This window comes from Anser brachyrhynchus (assembly GCF_964034855.1).
Source record: "Anser brachyrhynchus genome assembly, chromosome: 13".
Lineage (NCBI taxonomy): Eukaryota > Metazoa > Chordata > Aves > Anseriformes > Anatidae > Anser > Anser brachyrhynchus.
In genome coordinates this window covers 13,009,366-13,026,839 of record NC_137708.1, presented here as the reverse complement: position 1 = coordinate 13,026,839, position 17,474 = coordinate 13,009,366, and the positions used below count along the sequence as shown (strand labels likewise).

Sequence of the window (17,474 nt, the reverse complement as noted above, 5' to 3'; positions counted from 1 at the left end):
GCAGCACGATTACATCAGAATATTAGTCTAAATAGGTTTTGTAGCCAGATCGGATCTAGCAGATTTACTGTTTTATGGGACCACATCTCATAATACATACAGAAATCCTCAGGAAAGGCAAAAGGATGGGACTGCCCACCTCACTGAGTAATAAAAACCTGTTGTTCACTGGATAAATCATTTTCCCCATTGCTAATATTTACAAATTTGATAACAATGACAGGGAACAAAGGATCTCCTGACAGCTATTAATTATTTCAGAATAATGCGCAAATACTAGTTAAGTGGGTAATTGCCATTATCAATGTGCATTACAAATTGAGAAACTGAGGCACAGGGAGATAAATGACTTACTCATGGCCACGAGATGAATTAGTGGCAGCAGTGGGAGCGGAGCCACTTCCCGCTGCCCCTGTTTAGTCCCCTTACCACCTACCACTACAGCCACCACCAGAGAAGCTTTAATTCAATTTTAGCACTCAGGAGGCTAGTAATTATCAAATGAATACTAACTAATATTAAAGTACTCCAACTGGCTAGTAGAGTGGCTTTAATTCTTGATAAATGCTCCATATATTAATATTTATCAAGTTGTTAAGCATTGTCCAGAATGTCATCTTATCAATCCACCAAGTTCAAACAAATTAAATATAAGCACAGTATCTGAGCACCACTAAAAATGCAGGCAGCAAATGTTACTGTTCTTTATCCTTTTTACTTAAATATATATATATATATATATCAGTAAATCAGTGACCTCTGTACAGGGCATTTTCTGAAGACTAATGATGGGCTGGGATAAATGGCCCTCACTTCTACTATGGGTTATCAACTCCTCCCATCCGATCATTAATTCCCTAGGAAATGCCTTTTGCTTCAATAGCTTTTGCTTAAATAGATCACTAGTGAGAGGGGAAAAAAAAAAATCATGCCACTAGAAATGAACTCCTGTAGAAGCTGAGTTGCATATGCCGTAATCTGCACATAAAGACTTCACAGGTGACTTGCAAAGGCCTTTTTAATTGTATTTCCGACTCCTCCTTTTTTTCCCCACTTGGTACGACAATAAAGGCAGCCAGTGGGCAAAATTTTTGATGCTCCCTACATACGCTTACAGAGGATGTTTGGAAAGGTCTTCAAGATGCTTTCTGTGAGCTCTCATACATTAAGAAGTGCAGGATCCTGTGCCTTGATTAAGAGCTTCTTTTTAACAGTGTGAATTTCTGATACATGAAACAGCATTAGGGCCCTGTTTTATCTGGAGGGGAAGGGAGCAACGGGAGGGAAGCAGAAAACAAGCTTTCAACCCCTACTTAAATAGCAACAAAACAAAACAAACAAACAAACAAAAAACTAAAAGAACATATGACCAACTCCTTATTTTGTTTGCAAGACACGTTTAATATCAGGATGCTGGGGAGAGGCCCTGCATCACTCAAGTTTCATTATCGTTACAAAATATAGCAGAATGCCTTCACTCAGAAGTTTATTATCATAAATAATTAAAACAAAACTATCCTTATGGTATGAAATAAATGAACAAAGTACATTATAGGATGCATTTGTTCTGGGTTTTATTGCTGTTTCCTGGCTCCCTACATCAGAAAATTCTGGAATTTGCGATCACTCTCCTGATCATTGGTCTGAATCAGGAAAATTTTACTGCAGCTGGCTCAAACGACTTGTTCTTTCCAAACCAAACCAAACAAACAAAAGGACAGTATGTACTCTTTACTAATTACATACACGACATATATTTCTGTGATAAATCCGGTATGTGATATGCAAAACGGTCTAAAAAAATCAAAATATAGTATTGGTTTCTAAGAAATAATGAGGAGAGGAAAATTTTAGCCCTAAAATTAAAGACGGTCTGATTTGTAATTACAAGAACATGCTAAGGTACAGATGAAACGATTAAATCTCTGCGGTACTGATGCTAACAGAATATTGTTCTCATAAGCTTGCAAGTGTTGGGCACACTCAAGTTCTTTGAAGTTTTGCTTTGTTCCTTTGACTTATTTTATGCAGGTCAAAGATCACCATCGCTGCACATATCTGTCACTGGCGGATAATAACGCTACAACTCAGTTTGGAAGCAGGCTAGGCTGGCATGTTAAACTAGCAACAGACACATCAATCTTACTATTCCTGAAGACCGTGCAGTTCAGCGCCTGGAGGTTCGAACTCAGAACTAATGATAGTTACTAGTTTCTGCATCTTGATGCACCAGGTTAGGTCTCTTTTCTTTTGAGCAGCCTGTCCCTATGGACGAGCAAAACATGCCAGGAAAGCAAATTATCCTGCTAATCCAGCGCACACTGACAGAACCCCATTGGAGAGCAGCAGGATTGTGGGGAAGCATGCAGAGACCTATGACAGCAAAAAGAGCTTTCCAGGAAAAAGACCAGGCAAACAGAACAGTCATCAGAAGTTGGGTAATAATCATAATTTGTGAGAAATAGAAAGACTATTATTATTGGCGCAGTAGCATATAATGTGAAATACTACAGCATACCTATCGTCAGCTAAGTAACTGATAAGCACCTGAAATAGGCAGGTCAGGATATAATGCCTCACTCCTCAACTAGAGGGAAAATTTCTTCTCTCTCTCTTGTCCCTGATAGACTGCTGTTGAATTGTTTTTGTTTTTACTTCAGAAACCAGTGTCCAACATGAATACTTAACACATTTACGTCCTAGTTCTGTGCATACACCAAGTCCAATTAAACAAACCTGAGGAGGAATGGTACCTGCTGAAATTCCAGTCTGTTTTACACTTACAAATAAATGAAATCACTGTACGTCTCTAACAAAAAGCTGCCATATTCCTGCCTCGAAAGAGAAGAAATCCATACATTAAGAGAGCGATGGCATTTCTTAGTGCCAAAAGCAAGGGGAAAAGGGGTGATGTTTACACTAAGCGCTCATAACTTCAATAGTCAACATGAGGCTCTCGTGTCGAACATCAAAGAGGACGTCTTTGCTGTTTTCTTTTGGTTTTTTGTTAAACTGAGCAAGATTTCAGAGCAGGTATGTATGTGTAGATGTGTCTGCACTGCACCAGTTTCTTAAATGCCCCCAGCTTATACTTTTCACCACCTGAGCTACCAGTGGGGGAAATTTAAAAGAAACATATCATGTAAAAATCGTACATCTAAGTGCTTGAGAAACCCAGGAGGCAAATAGGTACCTTTTGTTTGAAACCGTCACAGCATTTTAAAGCAAGGAGAGGAAAAGCACCTCACAAATGAAGCAATGAGTGTAATGGGCTATAATTTTATCATACAACATGGAAATTGAAGTTGCAAAACAGCGAGAATATATTTGTTTCTAGTTCCACTGGGTCATCATCTCTCTCAGGAGCCTAAAGGGAAGTACCTCAAGCCAGCACAGTTTCTATTCCTTCTATCCTAAGCACAGCTCGACAGTCTTGTGAAGCACCTTTCCCCCTTCATGCACCACAACCAAATCCCTTCAAAAAGAAATGGAAGCTCTCTGCTGACCTCAGGGAACACTAAATGTGGCCTCAGTGCATACAAACAATGGCTTTACTTTGCAAACAGATAGTTATCAAAATCACATCCAAATAGGCAACACAGCACACAAATATTTTTAAACATACACAGACACATGTATGTATATGTGTGTGTATATATATAAAAATAATGGCACCTTCTTTACATAGATATTTCCACTAAACTGTTATTAAGAAACATATTAAGAAAAAAAATCTCTTCACCCTCAAAGCACTCATGTACTGCTGTTCCCTTGGGAAACTCTGTTCAGAGAAGTACTCTAGGGAGCAAACTACAGCTGTGCTACAATAAAGAAACCGTGTATGGTTTCATATTTGTAATAAAAAAATTTGCACTTAAAATGCAGAACTGGTTAGAGAAAAAAGTTATTAATATATGTAGGATTTTTTTTTTATGGGAAACTGAACAGACACATCATCACTTACTCTATAGTCACAACACATCTCAAAATCGTTACTGGGGCTGCACAAACTAAAATAAAAAAATAACACAAATTATTACAGCCAGTTTGATGCTCAGTAATACAGTTGACCTCAGAACCAAACAAGCTGATGGTCTGTAAGGGCACAAGATGAAACACCCTACAGGAGTTTAAATCCCAATCCTAGCACAGGAGTTTCCCTTAATATCAAAGTAGCTTCTTAGGAAAGCAAATGAAGTACATTACCTCTGGTAATGGTAACCATTTACTCCTTGAAACGCCTTGAGAGAGCTCTCACAAAGGGTAGCCTATGTTTTATTAAATCCTATTGCATACTTTTATTTTCAGGTCATATAACCTGAAGGACAAAGGATTCACTTAAAGTTTTTAAAGCATTCCGATTTTATCAAGGATTAGTTGTTGTGATTCTTCAATAATTCAAGCTTCATCCTGACAATGCATTGCATCTAAATGTGAGTAGTGTTAAAGCAGAACGTATATACAAGATATTTCTATCAAGCCCCAAATGCTCAGCACAAACAAATCACTTGCAATACAATCAATATGAAGACCTTACTAAGAACTTTGATTATTCACGTTTGTTATTTATACGAAACAAAACCTCAAGACAATAAGACATTTAATTGTGTGGCTTAAGGACATAGTCACATCTGCATATAGGTAGTTATTTTGTTATTTAGGAAATGAGACAAATAGGGAGACAGACATTCCCTCTTTGCTCAGTGTTTTACAGTTGTATCAAATAATAGACTATGACTGCCTTGTGCCCTGAAGTGGGCCAGAAAAGCCACAGTAATAGGTTAGCTCAGCTGTGCATATAGATGCTTTGAGATGAAGAGCTGGTAAGAAGCAGTAGATCAGCAAAACTGGGTCCATTACATGTATTTAAAGTAACACACCCTAACATATTTTATTTTTAAATCTTCCTTAAAATAGATAAAAATCATGCAGTCATCAAGGTGCTTCTGTTGGGAACCACTCATGCTCATTGTAATGTTTATTTTGGTATTAAACAAAGGACATAGAGAAACCTTACCCAGACGCTGTTTATGGCCAGAGGTAGTGAGAGCTGACACAACAGGTCAGCACTGGGACGTGTTCAGAAATATATGACAGAGGGACAGGGAGGAGAAAAAACTATATGTTTAATCTGATTTTCTGCTAATGACTGAAGAGACAGGTCTTCTGAGAGAAGCGGTGCTTGACAAAGGCATGAATTCCCCTACACTTGCTAGATGAAACAGGCTGGTTTGTTTTCCTTCGCTATGATGTACCTCTCAGCCTTCTCAATGGGAGTGAATGATCCCTGATACTGAACTGCTCCGCCAAACAAAAGTAGGCCTCTCCTGCTTAGCTGGTTTATTCCCTACCTCCACTAACACTTGGAAGGGATTCAGGAAAGAGCTACAAGAGCGATTAGAGAGCCTGGAAAAACTTGCCTTACAAGGAGAGACTACAGCTCAGTCTATTTAGTTCATAAAGGAGAAGGTTAAGAGGCAACCTGATCACAGGCTATGAATACTTACCCAGGGAAGAGATTTCAGAGAGCAGATGGGTATTTAATCTAGCACAAAAAGGCGTAACAAGATCCAGTGCTTGGAAGCTGACGCCAAATTCAAACTGGTTTATGCAGCATCAGTTTTCAATGACCAAATAATAACTATTTTAACAACTTAACTAGAAAACCAGTGCATTCACTGCCATTTGCAGCCTTTAAATGGGAAGTCTTTCTTGACAATATGCTACAGCGCAGTGGGACAGGAGGTTTGCCACAGACACTGCCAAAAGAGATGAAAAGCAAAGCCTCCTCCAGCCTTTCCCCCCCGCAGCCCCGCATGATGCGCTGCTGAGCAAGCCGGACCTGCTCAAAAATGGCCTCTTCTGGGCCCAAAACACACGTCACATGAATGGCACCAGGCTGCACAACCAGAGGCTTCTAGCAGGTATCCCAGTGAAAATCATGTCCTTGTGCACAGAAAGATGCTAGAGTTTGCAGCTACAATACAGAGAGGTTTGGAAAGGATCTTCGGTGGAAAATACAAAACACGGCCTAACAGACACAAAAGATTAAGTGATGTACCTGAAACCATCACTGGTAGATGGTAAATGTTATTCATGTTTGTTCTGAGCCACCGAAAAACACTGGGGCATTTCCCTGGCTCCCTCATGACAGCTCCTTCTGCAGAAGCAGCAGCTGCCCATCTGCACCTGAGCCATGGGGCCAGCACGTGAGGCCTTGGGCAAAAGCTCTTCACACCTCCAAATCTTCCCCAGTAAAGGCTTGACTGACTTATTTCAGGCAGCAGTTCAAGAGTTAAATATTACTGCATTGCTGGGAAAAATACCATCAAACCAGTTTATGTCTTACTGTATTTCTTTTCCATTCAAACCGTATTATGCCGCATACCATTTCATCACTTCACAATGCCACAAACTACCTTTTAATGCAAAACAAAGCTTTTCAATGTAAAGCCCTATATCGTAATCCAGAAGAACTTTCCTTATCTATTTCGACAGCAAATCTTTAGTGGCAACCACATGTTATTGTGTTTTAGGGATTGAGACTTTTGTATGAACATGCTGATTGTCTCCTTGAGACATATATAATCAGCATTTTGTGCCAAGAAACACTTAAGCCAACAGAGACTTATACCACTCTGAAATGTTGTTGGAATTGAAAATGTATATTTTGGCTTTTTTCCTTAAGTCTGCTATAGCAGCAGGAATTTCTTTTTTATTATTATTATTTATTTTAACTTCATTCTCTTCTCAAACTCTCAGAGACTAAGAAAAAGTCAAAACACATGTTCCAAAAGAAAGAAGGAATTCCAATAAAATAATTCATTCTGATACACCAGTGCTACCTAATACGGATATCCCTTGGAATAAGGACTACTGCCTCAAACTATTTGGTCCCTTTTCCCTCTCCACATGTGTGAGGAGCTGTGCCTGTACGCCGTCTACTCGGTAGCAGGCAGTTGTGAAAATGGAAGGAGTAAGTGTGTAGGCAACTCTGAATCTCGCACACCAGAAAAACCCCACACGTGTCTAGTTGTGTGTTTCAGCAATTCCACAATGTCAGTTTACCGCTCAGAGGAGTTGCAGGAGTAACGTACTCAGTATTCACAGAGCATCCTGTCACACTTGCTGCAACAGATATTTTTAACTCCCTTTTGCTCCATATGTAGAATGTGCAAATACACAAAAGAATGTCTTAATTGGTCCTGCTTTATATAAATGAATAATGGGCTAAATGGGTTGAAGTGAATACCATATTTATCTCTCCACTGAGGAAAGACATGATGATTCAGAAACAGTGAAGCCAAGAGGATTCAGAGCTTTACTCACAAGTGGAATATATATCTCCTGTCAATACATTATGTATTCCATCTCTACTACAGCCCCCTAAAGGCACAAATAGAAAAAGAGAGGCAAAATCTAAATGTTTCACTTCTGCTCAACATACATTCATGGATGTGGGCTTTTTTTTCCTTTTTTTTTTTTTTTGCTTGCTTTCAGGACTTATGAATCAAATCTCTAGAGCTCTTTATTTTACTGAATTTTTGTAAATGTTATACTCTCCAGTGTTTAGTTTCATCATCCGATATTACCATTGCAAAAAGACATTTGATATTCCTAAGAAGCAGAGGCAAAAGCAACACAAGAAAGGCCTGAACTTGCCCTTACCCACTCAAGCCAACAACTCTACTCTGCAGCTAAAGCGTCTTTCTGCTTAAGCGGGGATACTGCTTACCAGGCACTGAAAAGCATGTAAGCAAAAGAGATACTTATTGTCTTCTTTTTTTTCCTGCTTACATGCTTCCATGTATGATTACTAATTAAAAATATATATATAAACAGCATAAGAAAACTTAAGCTTAACTAAAGAGATCCAAGAAAAATAAAAAGTAGGATGCGCAAGATTGGGCTGATATTTTGATTCTGCTGATTCTGGAAGCTGATATTTTCAAGTGCTGCCGGTCTGGTTGGATTTTATAATTACACTAGCAGAAAGCAAGTCTCCTCTGCACTCACCCGCCAGGCAGGGAATCACTTTTAGGGCTGGCGGAAAAGTGGAACATCTCATTTCCATTAATCTGGCTCATAGCTTCAGATTCATAGATGGCATTAGCAGAGCACCACTTTCAGCCAGAGTGGAAGTTCGGCCTTCTGTTTAACTCTGCATTAACTTGAGCATGACGAGTAAAAATGCAGGAAGGATAGCAAGAAAAATCATCTGATAATATTTTTTCGGCAAAAGGAAAAGCTTTACAAAATGTATAGGTTCAGTTATTCCCAAAGCGGTGTTTTGTTAGTAGCATGGTTGTGCATACAGTGCCACGGCTTGAGGATCTGCCTTGCCCACGGCAAGTAAGGTAAAGCCTCAGGCACATGTAATCTAAAATTCATTTCTACTCTAACAGACAACTTCAGACCAGCACCTATTTTTATTTTATAAATACAGCTCTCTCAATTTACATTCCTGTGGTCCTTAGGAGTTAACACAAAAAACGTTTTATGTTCTAGGTGTGTTTTAGAAAATAATGCTAAATTGCATCTTTAAAACCCATCAGCCAGGATCACAAGGGATCCCTCTATGCTTGCACATTAGTCTGAGCCTGCAAACAATCGTTACTGGACGCTGTGGAGCACCGCCTCTAGAAGGTGTCATTGCTGGCAGAAGGTACTTCTCAGATTGAGCCTAACCAAATAAAGCATGGCCCTCACACTCATATCTTTTAAACACCACCCCTTAATTAAAGGGAAAAGCAGATTCCCCAAATATTAATAATTCCTGACTCCACAGGCAGTTACTAAAGGTAAGGTCATGCATGGTATTTGAGTAGCCACATAAAAATGATGGACAAATCCTTTGTTGTTTCAGTTCCCTCCTCTCCCCCATTCCATTATCTTAACAATTAAAATATTGGATATTTGAGAATAAATATTTGTGTTCAGTAATGACTGTTCTTAATAATTTAATCTATTGGTTTCTATTAGAAGTGAAATTTGTGAAGTTTGGACCTCAGAAACCAATGGAATCTAGCCGGCACACCTAACTCTTGCTAATCCAACAGACCAGCTGTTGCCCTGCGCTGCACATGGGCAAGCATTGCTGGTAACAAAGGACTTTTACACATACCAGAGGACAGAACTTGGGCCTAAGTGCTATTGTCCTGGTTAAACAATCAGTTCATTTTCTACATTATGCCATTAAAATACATGTGGTTTATTTCTTGGTTGGTTGGATTTTTGTTTGTTTTTTTAGACTACACAAACTGCGTGGAGCTAAGTAAAACATGGTTTCATCTGGGGAATCTGTAGCTTTACCCTGGCTGGAGATGGCAAATCATAAGTCAAAACAAATGCACTCTCCTCTCGGGTCAGCCTGCCCCACCACCACTGGTAGCACTAGATGTCTACTAAAGAAATTAAATAACACTTTCTGCTCAAAGCAGCTAATGAGAAAACAGCAACGGTATTTGCAAGACAAATATGAAATTTATATGTCCAAAGCTGAGCCCTAATTATCTCATGCAAGTTACAGGAAACTTTGACTCCAATGAGTCTATATATGCTTTTCAAGTATTTACTGTAAAATATAATTTCAACATAAGAGAACTATTTATTCAATTTACCATAACATCAATACTGAATATTTTATTGACATCTCAATTAATAACCATTTTCTTTTAAAACTATAACTCTTGGACAAAAACATACAGTACAATCACCTACAGGTCTCTATAATAATAGATTAATAAATAAATGGAGTTAGAAATGTAGAAACATACCATTTTCCAAACACCATTTAAAAATTCAACTACAATTTTAAATGCAAAGAAATGCCTGACACACCACAGAGACGTCCATTAATCCACCAGATCGCCCCAGTGGGGTTCTTCAACATAAATGGTCAGAGAGGAGGAACAAAGGTCAATGGGTGGATTTACTGCTGGATGACTCCATAAATTACTGCCTCGGAACACCTAAAACCCAAACTATACCTACAGGCAATTGAGACAAACAGTGTCACAGTCTCGGTAACAACTGAAGACAAGAAAATTCTGGTCTGCACGAGCATTTGACAGATATTTCCTTTTTTGAAACTTTGGAAGTACAAATACTATCAAAATCTATATGAAAATTTTCAGTTATTGGATCAGGGAATAATAACAAATATCTCATTACCTACTGCAAAACTGTGCAGGACAATTAATCACAGGTAAACACCTCAAGGAGCTCAAAAATGAATTTGGGTTTTCATCTGAAGAGAAGCCCTTAATAACTACAAATTGGGATTTCAGAGCAAGCTCGTACATCTAATATCTACTAGAAGTCATCTTGATGTATAAAGCAAATTCATAGAAATGAAAAGGATGAGGACAAGATACCAAATAATTTACTGCATCCCAAGGACTTGGACATGACAGTGAAGATTTGGTTAAATCTGTAACTGGTTTATTCAGCCATAGCTCAGATACCAAATAGTTTCAGCTCCACTTAATGTGAACAGCTCTGCTGGACACGTATTCATTAAGCATACACTAGCATGAGATATGTATTTGAAGTACAAAAAAAATGTATACTAAGCCAAGAATAGGAGCGCTCAGTATTCCGTAATTACAGGGATTTAAAAGATTTTTTTTTCTCCTTCCATAGCTACATTTTTACTGAAGGTGAGACGAGTTTGTGGTTTAAAATCTATTGTAATTTCCCTGCCTCCCCGCAAGATGAAGGGGGTATTCAGACAAACTGAAGGTATCAAACTGTTTTACTGCTGAATAACAAGGCAGGAGAACTCAGACTGAAAGAGGAAGCCAAAAGAGGAAACGGGAGATTCAGTCAAGGGTGGTGTACAGCAAAACTTATTCAAATTTCCAGAATAATATTTTGTTATTAACTGCACTGACAGTATAAGAAAAGATATTATGTATGATGATGCGACTTAAGATCCCTTCTAATCCCTTGGAAAAGCAACGCTCTCTTTTCTCAGCTATGCACTTGGCAAGAAAAGAAGATATAAGCTAAAGGATAAGCCCAGCTTGTGCTCCTAGTACACTGTGCAATATTTGCTTTCACTGTTCCACAATCAGTTAATAGTGGGATTCAACTTTATTAGCTCTACTGACCCAAGAAATGAGATGACTGCAGTCTATACTGAACACATAGACTTTCCCTGTACTAAACAGCAAGGGAGGACTCCAAAGGTGATTCATTTCAGCCTGGACTGTGGCTAATTACCTGTCTTTTTCCATTGAGGGAGTCCACACGATCAGACATTCAAAAATCAGCATGGGGAGCCATCTCCTAAGTCTAAAGGAGAAACGCATTTCAGGAGACGGAAGAAAATACTCATCTTGGAACATCTTTCTGTGCATAGTGGGGTAAGTCCCTATGCCCGTATGCTTTCCCAGGTGCCTGTGTGGCATGACAAATCATTAGACCAAGCATTTAATTCAGCAGCAGGTGGAATTAAACATTTTAAAACATTCAAACCCACTAACGAATAATGATGCATCTCAGATAGTATGCCTCGTTGTGTGAAATTCAGGCACCGCTCTCGTTCTTCGCTCTGCCGTCATCGGGTCATATTTTTGTTACACGCCAAGCACGTCCATACGCATCCAAACCGAAGGCTTTTCCTAACCAGCACTGGCTCTGCGTGAATTAATTCCTCTCCCAGGAACCGGGGAGTGGGTCAGCCTCAGACAGAGTGACATTTCCAGCAGAGTCCGGCTGCCACAATCTACCTTGTGCAGATGGACTAATAAATTCTGTCATGGGTATTATCTGAGTTGCAGGCCAGAAAGCAGGGGAATGTGTAACAGATTGAGCTCTTGCCACATTGTGAGAAAAGGTAAATTGTCAACAAACATTTCCTACATCTGATATCTTTTGTATGTAGAGCTACGCTTTTAATAAAGAAGCAGCTGCCACTGCTGAACGATTAATCAATACTGGTAAGCTGACATCTTAAGAACTTGCTGAACTAAAGCTTTTCTTTTCCTCCTGCATTTACAAATAAAGTGCTCACTATTTGACTAAAGCCTGTCTACTTGACTGGAAAATATCAGAGTCCTATTTAAATGACATTTGCAGAGAATGAGATTTTATCCTGGTCGCTGCTCCTTATCGCTAATAATAACATCAGATTAGTGGATTTAGGCCAGCCGAGTAGCAATGCCTTTTCTGATCCCTTCTTAAAGCAGCTCTTTCCATCTGTCTAGCCAAGCTTTCCTCTGCTTGTATGGGCCAACGATTAGGTCTTAAATGGAGCTTCAATTGATACCATGTGGGATATCTATACAGAGGTTCATTGTGTTGCTAAATTCCAGCCAAGACATTTATCAACTCTGACTGCTGCTTACTTCAAAAGATCAAAACACCTGGATATTTACAGGTATAAACATTCTTACACCCTGTTGCCTTCTTGAATAATTACAATAATTAGATGATCCAATTATAAAAACACACAGTCTGCTTTAAGATTTATTTCCCGAATAAGATACGGGATCAGACACTAAGCTGCTGTCAGATAACGTGACTCAGCTGAGCACCGCAAAGGACTTGAGGCACAAACTTTCTGCACGTGCAGAATGAGCCCCACCGCCTGGCAAATAACGGGGGACTTGGGCTTCAGCACCATGCGGCTTGTTAGTCGTGGTGGTTTTCAGCCCGGGCTTTAGATGTAATGACTGAGCATCGTGAGAGCAAACAGAAAACGCACCGCATGTCCGCGTGCTGGATACGCTCACCCTGCAGAAAAACTTCTTTTTAAAGGACGATTATTGGTTTTGTCATCATCGCTTTTATTAGCAGCTGAGCTTAGCAACATAAGCAAGATGTAAAATCCAAATGCTCTCAATAAAAATACTAAGGCCAATTATAAAGTAAATTTACATTTTATTTCCCCTCCCCTTTTTGGCTATTTTTAGTTTAAAGGTCATTTTGTATTCCTAGCTAGGGCATTTACACTATGTTAATAACTGACATTTCCTCTTTTTAATATATAATGCAAGCCTGACAACTGCTGTGGACTAGAGATAAGATGTGAAACCAGTAGTTCTCACAAGAAACCGGTGTTTCTAGACCATGCAAATCTCCTAAGTCCCATGCTTGTTTAGTTTTTAACAAGGTCTTGCTCATTCCTAACCTTGACCAAAAAAGTGTTTCCACATGGCAGTCAGATTGATGCCAAGTGCAGCTACACGCAGAAAGTTGCCTGACTTAATCAAGCAGTGGTGGAGACATGAAATGAATATTTAGCAAGGTCAAGTCAGACTGTTGTTTGAGAAGCAGCAATTGCTGACAGGTGAGCGAACAGCACACAAATCCGAGACCCTGTTTCAGTGCCTACATATTTTTACTATTTGTCATCCTGTTAACAAAACTCCATTAAAACACAATATTAGAAAACTAAGAACATTTTTATGGAAAGGATACAATCTACTATATATTTATGCATGTCATAAAGCCCATAATGCATCTTGTATAAGACCATTTATCTTCATTTCGTAGGGTCACAACAAGTACACACTACTTTTCCTTCAGGAAGCCTGTGGCATGTTGAGCCAAGCATCAGTCATAATAAGGAGGAAAGAGACAAACTTATTTCATTAAAAAATAGTGCATGAAGTAAAATGGGAAACTCCAAATTTTTTAATTAACAGGACTGTGAGCATCGCTTATCTTTGAAAACAGCAAATTGGAATTAATCACATTTCAAGACCAAGTTAATATTCTCTCTCTTCTACAAAATGACTGTGATTGATCTAAATCTAGTTATTTCATGCAAAACTAGGTTAAATACCATGGATCTTTATGACCACACAGAAAGCATTATCATGACAGACTACATTATTGTATTTCTGTTGCTGGGTAAGCCACAGTAAGTCCAACCGCAAGCCATCAAATCAGGAGAAAATCTCCAAGCAGCCTTAAGTACAAAGCGTCTGGCTGGTGGAGTTTTCACAGAAGCAAGTCAGGGAATTAGCTGGGCTGCTCAGAACCAGTAGGAATACAGAACACCCCACCTGCTTTCTCCTGAGGGCACGGAGGGCCAGGGGCAGCCCACCCCAGGGCACCCAGAGGCGGCACCGCTCAGAGGTGCCTGGGCTGGAGGGGGTGGCTGGAACACCAGGTGCTCCCCTATGGCCCCTCCAGCTCCTGTCCCCAGGGAGCCAGCAGAAGTCAGCCACATCTCCTCCAGGTACAGGGAGGGACACCGGTGGCTACCAGGCCTGCTTCTCCGCAAGAGAAGATGCGAACCTTCAGTCTCTGGGAGGCACCCAAGCATCAGTGTCTCCAAAACTGGGCGACTGAGCACGTGTGCCCATAACTAAGCATCAGAAATTGTTTTTGTTTTTTTTTTTTTTTTAATATATCTACGTAACGTCTATGAATTACCATGTACAGAAACACGCTGCTATCTCAATACGGCTATAAACCATTCTAATTCTGTGACCATGCAAAACACCGTTAATGTCTCTGTAATTCCAGATAACAAGGAGTAATAACAATATCATAAATGACAAACATCACTGCGAGCCTTTTTCAGGATTCCCATGTTATTTGGTGCACATACGTATAATGAAGCTTCTTTATAGCTTAAGCACCACCATTTAACATCAAGTCCACTTCAACAGCCTGAGTTCATGGTTTATCAATTGTGTGAAGCTAATGAGAAGGAAGGCCATCTCTGTTTGCTCATCAAAAAAGGGCTACGTCCTGTCAAAGAGATCTATACAGCATCCAAGGAACTGGCAGGAGAAGCTGGTGACTGTGTATTTATGACTTGTAAATGGTATCAGATTTGGTGAGCCTCACAGTTAGACACAAACTGCAGCGCAGCATTTCTCTGATCAGATTGTGGCAAGATGTTTTCCCCCTTAATTCAGTTTTGTATGAAATCTTAAAGAACTTCCTGCTAGCAAGAAGGCAATTGCAGGGTATGTGGTTATAGGAAGACAATCAGGTTCCTGGGGAGCAGAGGTCCTCGTGTGTACTTTTTATTAAGCTCCTCAGGGGGGTGATTTTCTCACAATCACACCCCCCTATCCTATTGTGCCTTATTGCTTAATTAGCTACCGGATGAAATGTAGTTCTGTTTGCATCAACTTTATGTCTACTGTAATTGCCCTGAGTTGCAGTTCCAAGAAGAAAAAATGGATCAAATAACTACATATATTTTGTTTGATTAATCATGAAAAAATCATTAAGGGATTAAAGTGAAACCATTTTACTCCTGTTGATCATGTTCAGCAATTTGAAATTATTTTATGATCCTGATCAATGTAATTAATGAGAATGGCTGTTAATTAGTTACACTAGCAGGTGGGCCATGAAAAATGTATTCACTTAATACCACATAATATCTTGCTATTAGAATTTGTGTTGATTCTGTAGTGTTCACAGAACAAGATTAAAAACCGCACGGGACTTGGTTCTTTGAACTTTCAGCGCACGCACCATACACAGACACACACACACCCTCAGCCACACAAAATTTCTGTCGTAAAGGCAACACGGACACAGCTGTTTGGAGATATGAAACCATAAACATTATTTTTGTGATTGTCTTCTTTACGACAAGTCCCTACACCAGCTCTCGCAGCAAACCCTACTGGTAGCTCAGGAACAAAACCCATTTCAAAGTAACCGGGGCTTCACGCTCGGCATCTTGTAATTCAGTTGCTCTCATCTGGCCCTTTCTAGTCACTCTCCCTAAGGAGGAGGCGTTCTTCAAGAGAAATAACCTCTTGGGTGTGAACTTGAGACAGACAATAAAAGTGTTAAATGCTCTGCAGTGTTATGTAGCTAATTAGCAGTATTGAGAGCTTTACAGTGGTTTTGATTATCATGGGGGCTGTGAGGGATCTCCATCCCCAAGGAATACAGACGGCTGAATATTGCTTTTTTTTCTAGAATGATAGCCCCCCTTGCCTCATTTGCTCAGACACGCAGACAAGACTTTTCCCTTCCCTCTCCCCTATGCTACACTTACATACACATGAACCTATGTATAAACCTCTATGACATGGATTTAATTGTCCCCTTTATTCACACGTGGCCATGCTGCTGTACTAAAAGAAAACTACATTTGATAAACACTGAACTTAAAATATTCCTTTAAAAAACATATGACCCTGGGATAAATGCAAACAAAAAACAATCAGTTCCTCCCAGCTCATCCTTAAATACCACCATGACAAATGCAATAGAAATAAAGACTTGAACTTACTATTTGGAGATGAAGAATTCAAGATTAGAGACCCCAAAGGCAAAAGCGGGTTATCGGAAGAGTTCCTAGCTGCACACCTGCATGCGTGGCCGAGCTGCTGTGTTTGCTGTTGGAAAGGAAGCTCCAGGTGAGCCTGAGCTCCTGATCAATCCCTGACAAGCTGGGTCAGCCCATGGCTCTGAACTACACTGTTTGCAGAAGGCTTTTTTTTACTATTAGCATGAGGAAGGCAGGGGCTGTCTCCCTTAAGGAGACTGACATCTTGGTGAATGAAGAAACAGCAGAGCAAAACTAGTATTATAAACCTTTGGGGTGACCAACCACACAAGTGGCTGGTTTTAGCAGGACTCAGTTTTAATGAGCTCTTCAATGGCTGTGACCTCTCCTCACCAGGGACACCTGGGTGCAAGAGGAAGGACTGTCATAGCAAAAGTACTCTCCAACAGAGAGCCACATTCCTATTTTAAAAATGGAGAGGAAAACAAAAACATTCCCATTGTTTCTACAACATCTTAATGATAATTCCCATGGATTGGATCCAGATTGTAAAGAATCAGCCTCAGTCTTACCTGCTGGTTTCTGCACTAAATATTCCATGTACATAACTGTCGGCTTGAGCCAGTGTATATTGGCCTCTTCAGATGAAAGAAAATTGGTGTCGGCAGCCTCCTGAGCACATTTTAATAATCAGCCTGATCATGGGTGCATGGCAGCTGCTCGATTGATGGTGTTAGACAGCGAATAAAGAAAGATGCCAGCAGTGCCCTCAGATCTGACATAACGAGGGAAACATCAGTCATTTGGCTAAAAGGCTCATAAAGGCTCCATCAGCTGTGACACAGGAGTCTGTCTTATGCAAAGCTAATGAGGAAATGTGGCAGTGTTAGCATTCTCTTTAGACAGTAACAAGTTGCAAGTGAGCTGCATTTTAGATGAAAAATTCAGTTGGAAACAGAGCAGTTTTCATGATCTTTGCCTAAATAATACGCTGATGTCTGGGAAAGACTGTTAGAAATCAAAAGATTTTGAAAGGGTTTTAGGGCATCCATTCCCTATCCCAGTAGCCTGTATATTGATTCCCAATGGATACCGTGCGTATCAATGCCAGCACCTAATGCTCATCTCACCTGACTAGATTCTGACCATACTCACCACGCATCTCAGACTTGCACATTGTGCTATTCTTCCTTTCAAAGCTGGGAACTACGGGGTGGCCAGCGATCACCGATTAGCAAGGTCTGGGCACAAA

At 39.9% G+C, this 17,474-nt stretch overlaps 1 protein-coding gene across 14 annotated transcripts in view; it reads right to left on the bottom strand.

The window, feature by feature from the left end:
• Positions 1–17,474, bottom strand: part of AFF2 (ALF transcription elongation factor 2) — a 366,650-nt gene that overhangs the window by 268,241 nt on the left and 80,935 nt on the right. For 2 of the 14 annotated variants that reach the window (XM_080553953.1, XM_080553960.1), the window contains exon 1: positions 11,227–16,201. The exons of 10 other annotated variants lie outside the window; for them this stretch is intronic. In XM_080553953.1, the coding sequence (XP_080410079.1) occupies positions 11,227–11,414 (188 nt within the window). In that variant the 5' untranslated portion in view covers positions 11,415–16,201. Of the gene's footprint in view, positions 1–11,226; positions 16,203–16,225; positions 16,771–17,474 lie in introns of those variants that run through there. 2 more of the 14 variants (XM_080553957.1, XM_080553959.1) reach the window with 2 other exon arrangements.